This window comes from Corvus brachyrhynchos, unplaced genomic scaffold, assembly GCF_000691975.1.
Source record: "Corvus brachyrhynchos isolate BGI_N302 unplaced genomic scaffold, ASM69197v1 scaffold59, whole genome shotgun sequence".
Lineage (NCBI taxonomy): Eukaryota > Metazoa > Chordata > Aves > Passeriformes > Corvidae > Corvus > Corvus brachyrhynchos.
This window is the reverse complement of record NW_008246054.1, coordinates 2,676,679-2,684,028: the sequence shown is the minus strand read 5'-3', so window position 1 is coordinate 2,684,028 and position 7,350 is coordinate 2,676,679. Positions and strand designations below refer to the sequence as shown.

The 7,350-nt window shown below is 52.1% G+C and overlaps 1 protein-coding gene across 4 annotated transcripts in view; it reads right to left on the bottom strand.

The window, feature by feature from the left end:
* Positions 1–7,350, bottom strand: part of GPSM1 (G-protein signaling modulator 1) — a 48,152-nt gene that overhangs the window by 10,305 nt on the left and 30,497 nt on the right. Inside the window, exon 1 of one of the 4 annotated variants that reach the window (XM_017745521.1) lies at positions 6,501–6,926. The exons of the other annotated variants lie outside the window; for them this stretch is intronic. Within the exon in view, the coding sequence (XP_017601010.1) occupies positions 6,501–6,551 (51 nt within the window). The 5' untranslated portion in view covers positions 6,552–6,926. Of the gene's footprint in view, positions 1–6,500; positions 6,927–7,350 lie in introns of those variants that run through there. 4 annotated transcript variants of the gene reach the window in all.

The following is a 7,350-nucleotide window of genomic DNA, read 5'->3' as shown; positions in this document are numbered from 1 at the left end:
GGCTCCGGAGAAGGCTCCTCTCTCCCTCACCTCGCTGCCACGATCCTCCTGCTATTAGATGATGCTCTTAAACACACAGTGCAGCTACGTGAATATTTAGCTTTCCTTCCACCTCCTCACCTCCCACCCGCCACACTCACTTTACCTTAAAAATAGATTGGGATCGATTCTCCCAAACTACATCTGCAAACACACTCGGCTCCGCAGGCACAGGCACCACGGCAGCAAACGCTCTGTGCACACACAGACACAATCTGAGCGTTTGGATTTAAAGCACCAAAATACTGAAGGACCATTTTTAGCTCCTGATAGTCCTCCTGCTCCTCATATTATTAGATATGTGTGGTTTTTTTGTCTTATTGCAAGAGCCGAGGCTGCTGAGCCATAAGCAATCTCTTGATTTAAATGTAACACTGCTCGACAGAGGGAAATTTCTAATTGCAAAAGGGTTTTAAACAGGGAAAGATGGAAATGCCACGCAGCAGCCAAAGAGCTGTTCTTACCTCACGTTTGTGAAATGGGGCACTGGGAAGAAAAGCACTTTTCCAAAGGGGCAAAATGGGGATAGAGCCCCGCTGGCACTCTCGGCTCTCTGTCCACACTTGTCCTTCATTCTCATTTTTCACTACGAAAGTAGGAAATTGCTTTAACCTGAACAGAAAATGCAGCTTTGGGGAACTGCCCATGCTATTCCACACCAGTAAATTCATTTCCAGGAGTCACATAGTAATTTCCAGAGAAAGATGGAAACTGTGTGGGACCTGAGACCAGGACTCCTGGCTCGGTACCTGGCCCCAACTAAAGAGGGAAAGAAGGGTTGAGGGAGGGCAGGGCACAGCCACAGCTCCTGTGAGCTCAACACCACTGCTGCAGCCCCATTCCCACTGGGGCTGAGATCAGGGGATCCATGGATAGAGAGGGGCAACAGGGGAATGAACCAGGATGGGGACTCTACCCCGATCTGAAGAGCTGGGTTGCCTTGGGAGAGCTCTGCAAGGGGGAATCTGCAGCTGGTATGGGGGGAAATGCAGAAAATGGGTGTAACAGAGGGGCAGAGCCCACACACACGAGGTCGGTGCTTGGAACAACATAAGGAAATGACATTTTCCCTCTGAGTTTAGGATGCAGCAAAGGAGAACGAGTGAGACATCTGTGATCTGCAGAGACACCACCTACAACGTCAGGTTGGAGCTCAGGGAGCTGAGCGTGTCCTGGGCACACGTGTGCCCTGCACTGTGCTGTGCCCAGCCCCTGGCACAGCCCATCCACACCCTGCCCAGGCCCAGGACGTGCACACACTTCCCTTGGAGCATGAAATTATCACCCTCACTTGGACTGTTTTCAAAGATTTTTCTCCCTTTAAACAACTCGCCCACTCATCCCTATAAACGCCAGTGCTAAAAGCTGGTTCTGTTGTTAAGATTTCAAATAACTCGGGTTTTATTGTTCCAAACAAAATCAAAATAACTCACCTACGCTCCCTCCTTCCGTAACACAGTCAGTGCTGACCTGTTGGGACCGTGCCCTGCTGCCACACACGGCTCAAACCCAGGCCTGTGGCTCAGCAGCAGGTGACAACCTCATTGCTGATTGCATTTGGAGGGAGCCTTGGGGGTGTCTGGCTCAAGTGTTACTGACACCTCTGCTGCTTGCAGTGCTGAGCTGACTGTCTGGAAGCCACTGCCACCGTGACCAGATTGGGCCACTTTGTGCCACAACCACATTAATACACTTTTTCCTCAGCTACACAACAAGCTGTCCTGAAATCACAGGTCAGTCCAGCCCTTACTGCTGAGACCAGTGGGAATTACTTCTGGTTTCTCTTCTTTGTATTCCAACGGTCCTCTGCAGTTAATGTAGCAACTTTTCCACATGGATTTTGACAGCTTTTACCATGCCAGGCTGGGTTTCCCTGTCACTGGTTAACAGAAACACACCAGCCTGGATTTAGCACCTGGAGCTTCTTTTACTAACCAAGGACACAAGGTAGAAGCATTCTCATTCCAGGTCAGTCTCTGCAATCTGTGCAGAGGATGAGTGGTTCTAGAGGTCAATCTGACCTACCAAAAACCTGGGGATTCCCTTAAACACCAAAACTGGGAGTGAACCTGAACTACTGCTTGAAATAACTCCAGTTGGAGGTGGATGACAACAAGCAGTGAGTTTGTGGGGTGTAGCTCTCACCCAGGGCTGTGGTACCTGGCTGTGCACACCAACACACACCCAAGCAGCAAAACACAGGATTTTGGCTACAACTCATTGCAGTGATTTACTCTGCACTTGGAGAGGGGTGGAACCAGGACCATGCTCAGCCGTGGAGTCTCAGCTGAGCAGCACTAATTTGCTAAACTGAAATAACTACGGTGCTTGAAAGGGTATAACCCATATTCCTGATTAATTAGCACAAGGTTAATATATAGAACACTTCCTCTATCTACCTCCCCACTCCAAGCCCCACAGAGCAGGGCAGGTGAGCTCCTCTCGGGTGATGGAGACAATCCAACTCTCCAGCTGCAGAGATGCCCTGCTCCCCCCAGCCCCTGCACCTCACACTGGAACCTCCTGACAGTTTGCTTTGAAAATGCTTTGCAAAAAAAGCCTGCTCGTCTCTGGATTGCCAAAATTGTGCTGCTTTCTTGAATCAGACTTTTATTTAGACACCTACTTGCTCTGAGCACAGCGATGTTTTACAAAGGAGCTGAGCAGATGCAGCACCTTCCCCAGGGGTGGTGGGGATGGGGGAAGTTGGTCGTGGAGCTGTGCACACCCATCCACATCAGCACCCATAACACATCCAGCCTGCACATAAACACCCCTGGCTCAGCGAACGCCCAGATCTTAATTATTATTTACTCACACGCCAGTAATGCCTGAAGGCCGCGTTCGAGATCAAGGCCTTGTTGTGCAAGGCACCCCACAAAACACGAAATCCTGGCCCTGCTGGGGCAGGGAGGCTTCCTGGGGCTGGTACCTGTGGGTTTGCCACTGCACCGATGGTCAGACACAGCCCTGCTCAGTAGAGTTGAAACAGGCAAGACAAAAATCACATGCAAAGGCAGGAGCAGCTTCTCCTATCAGCCAAAAGCATCTCCTGCTCTGGTACCTGCTGCTGCAAAGGGCAGGATGAAACTACACCCTGTTTGGGGTTTGCGCCACATGACAGTGCCCAGAGATCACTGGGATTCAAGTGGCTTTAGGTACAGGCAAAGAATCCTGCTGGGACTTTCCTGCAGGTCCCAGGGGAGTGGCACCTCCTGCACCCAGGCACACGCAGCGCCTCGCTCTGCTGGCTCTGTTGGGGCTGCATCGACTGCTCATCAATGAGCACTGCAGGGAGCTGGAACTTCCCCTGTGGCACAGACAGCACGATCCAGGATGGAAAAGTTGGATCCCTGGGATGGTTTGGGGCCCTGCTCTAATTGCACATCTCCCCAGGGGAGCCTCTCCAGCCACCCCTGCACACGGAGCACTTCACTGGGCTCAGCTCTGCCAGGGTTTCTGGGGCCACACAGGGAATGGGAAGGAGCCGGGGGCTCTGAAAAACCATTATTTGGGCTTTTTCAGATTAATTGGTGTTAACTGCCTTGGGAGGCTTAAAAATAGCTCTGCTAATGGGAAATGTGGACGCTGAAGGTGAGGTGTGAGCAGAGGCCACGTTAACCTGACACAGGCTGTGCCCAGCCTGCAGCCAGTGCCAAAACCAGGGACACCTTCTGTCCAGCTGGGAATTGCTGCTTGCACCTCTAACCCTGACCCCCCGTCAGCTGCCTTCACACTCATCTGGGGACAGGGGGAACCTTCCTGCTGCCACAGAGGTTTTATCAGGAGAGGTCCCAGGCACAGCCCTTGAACCTCCCTGTGATTTATGGATTCCCATCCTTCTCCTGCAGCCATGGAGGATCCTCAGCCAGCTCCCAGGGGGCCTCAGTTTCCCACACCCTAAGAACAGATGCAAGGACAGCTCAGAGAGACCCCAAAGCCTCTGCTCACCCCAAGGTCATCCTAAATCCAGAGGAGAGGACTGCACTGGATGGGACAGTGTCTATCCAAAAGCAGTGGGTTAAGGAACAACCTGTCCCCCGAGAGGTCAGTGCCTCCTTGAACCCTCCTCCCTGACCACAAACTCCACGGATGGAGCTGCCTGGTGCCAGCAAAGGCTGCAGGGTGGCCTCTGGGCAGGATGCCCCAGTGGCTGCTCTCTGGGGGTGATTTGGCCTCCCCAAAGCTGGGCAGTAACAGACAAAACCTAAACTTGCCCCAGGGCTGTGCTGTGTTTGTGTCCTCTGGGGGAGCCTCCAGCTCTGCCCAGCAGCTGCAAACAGCCATGATCAAAGATAAAGCTCAGACAAAACTGGTCTGGTTATACAGCTCTGTCCTTCAGTGAAACCCAGAAAACATCACATTAGCATGCATTTCCTGGTTTGAAATACCATTTACATAAAGAGAAACACAAGTTATCGGTACAGAAAGGACTCTCTGTGTAGCCCCAGCAAGCACAGACCACGATCCTTTCCCAGCACAGGGATCCATCCATGCCAGATCCCTCCAGCCACAGCTGGGAGCTCAGGGATGGTTGTGCAGGAAAATCAAACACAGCTCTGAGAGTCACCAGAGGCCCCCTTGTCATCTGGTGCCACCCCAGCTCCAGGGATTTAAGCCCAGTTTGGCTGATTTACATCCAAAGAGAACCTGGGCTATGATATTTTCTAAGCTCTTCTGCCATGTGAAGTTTAATAAATGCCACAGGCCGGAACTGTGAAGGTACAAAGTGCCCCAGGCACGGCAGAGACCCGAGAAAGGAATGAAAAGTTCCAGATTTTGAGAGAATCAAACATTTGGAGGTTTATTGCTCTGGGTTTGGCTTCAATTGATCGTTTTTTTTTCCAGTGCTGTTCTCTTTAAAGTGACAGTTTCTAGGAAATGGTGAGTGTAACATCTCTTTTACTGTCTCATCCCACTTGATGGCTGACAGTTTGCCGGGAGAAAAGGTTGTGCAAGGAGGAAAGCAGACCTCAATTACGGCTTCAAAGTGCCAATAACTGCAAACTCAGTTACAGTGAGCCAAGAGGAGAAGAATGGATTGGCAGAGCTTGGTTTGTCACCTCCAGCCCAGGTCACAGACCTTCAGGCCTCCAACACGAGTCTGCTGGGTGACCTTGGACAAGCAGCTCAGCTTTTACCTCCTTCCTAGAGCAGATTCCTCTGGTAAGAGGCTTTTTCTTACAGTTTTCTACCTCCAGAGCCAGCCTCCACCCGTAGCCAGTTAAGGATGGAATATGGAGTCCTTCCTACATTCCCCTGACCCTCATCCTGAGGGATCTGAGAAACATCCAGACCCTGGGTGCCCTTGGTGTCAGCCCTGCAGATCCCAGGCTGGGACACCCTCCCACACACGGCACAGCCCTTGGGTTCTTTTCCCTGCGTGTGGCTGACGCACAGGCACGGGCTTGTACAAATCCTGCCTCCATCTCCCTTCCACACGGCACAGCTTCGATCCACAGCCTGACCTCAGCCTGGGAGCAGGGAAAACACAGAAAGAGGGTGTGCAAGCAACAGAAATAGCCCAAAGACAGGGAGCTCAGGGTCACTGATCCCTGCAGCCCCTACGGACACTGCCCTGCCAATACCAGCCCTGTTCTAGGGAGCACATGGAAGTTTCCTGCCTTCTCAGGAAGGGTCATTCCTGGGTTCAATCCCTTGGATCTGCCCCTCAGGAAGGGTCATTCCCAAGTTCAATCCCCCAGGCACGACACTCACCTGCAGCAGAGGCAACTCTGCCCAGCTCTGCCCTGCCTCCCTCTCACTCACACAGGCTCATTGGATAATTACAGAGAAAACCAAGGCAAATCCCAATTTTAGTGCCATTATAAAACAGAGAGGGGGAATTCATTACCTGGCAGCTGTTAATATTCAAGGAAGAAACTGATAATTTGCCTCTGAGGCAACGAATGCAGCAGAGGCAGCACAAGCCAGAAAATGCTGCTGCCTCCCCCCACCTTCTCCGTGCAGCCACTTTTTGCAGAGGTTTTCTAGCCCCACATTCATTTCCCTGCCTCCCATGCCAGCACCGAAGTCCCAGTGAAGAATTACTGTCAGGGCTCTGCAGAACTCCCGAGAGCCTTGGCTCTGGCTCTGCTGCACCTCCAGATTTGGGAGAGCAGTTCTTACACCTCTCCTGGCTCGTGCAGCATCAGTGCAACCTGAGCTAGAGAGCAGGAGCTAAAGAAGGACTGTGCACCTCAACAAAGAGACTCAGAGAGAAAGACAGGTCAGACAATTTAAGATGACTCTGAGAACACAACCAGATCCCTGACTGCTTCTCCCGACAGCCCAAATCCCTGGAAGAGCCTCCTCATACCTGTCAGGCTCGAGATCTCCAGGTTTTCCTGCACATCCTGCCTCCAGCTAGGAAACAGCACAGCCTCCCTGCCCCGAGCACTTTGGAAGGTCCCAACAGGAAGATAAAGCACTCCAAGAACAAGCCACGGCTCAGTGTTTACCTGCTCACTTCCAAGAGGACTGACACCACCACAGCAGCCTCCAGGTGTCATAGGAACAGTCTTAAATTTAGCAGCAGCTGCCTTTCCTCTCTCCCTGGCTCCGGCTGCTCCCTTCCTCTCCACTCCCCAGCTCTCAGAGCACGTTTACACCAGAAAGTCTGACCAGCACTAATGGCATAATTATACCCCTGCAGCTGAGCAAACATGGAGGCTGTGGGATAAAGGAGGGTGTGATTTGCACTGCCCTTGTGTTGTGGGAGATGAAGCAGGGACCAACCTGACGTTAAAAGAGAGGGAAGATGCACCACAGAGCAGCAAAGGCTGCCTGGTGTAAACCCCACGTTCCAGCTCCTGAGGGAATTGAGGAAGTGTCAATCTCCTCTCAAACAAGACGAGGTGACCAGGGAAATGATACTGTGGGGCCAGAAACCCCCAAGGCTGACACATCCTTGCACCCCAGCCCATTCTGCAGTTCCCAGTGAAGTCACAGGGGATGGATGGAGACACCTGACAGCCAAGAGCTGCCTGGACAGCCCCTGGTTCAGCAAGGACAGGCAGGATCCTCCAGCTCTGCTCCCTGCCACCGCCCCCAGGGCTGACCCTCAGAGGGTCAACCACGAGCATCCTGCAACCCAACAATCCCCCAGGAACTCCTGAAACACAAAACCATCAGAAGAACTCTGGCAAACTGCCTCTGGGGCGGGGTCGTATGACCTACAAAAAAATTCCCTTCTTTTACGGTTGCTTCTCACTGTAATCATAAAAAAGGCCTTATAAAAACATTTGTCCCAGGGAATGTTTGGTGATGCAGAGTGCTTGAAAATTGTGGTGTCTAAATACATCAGCAACC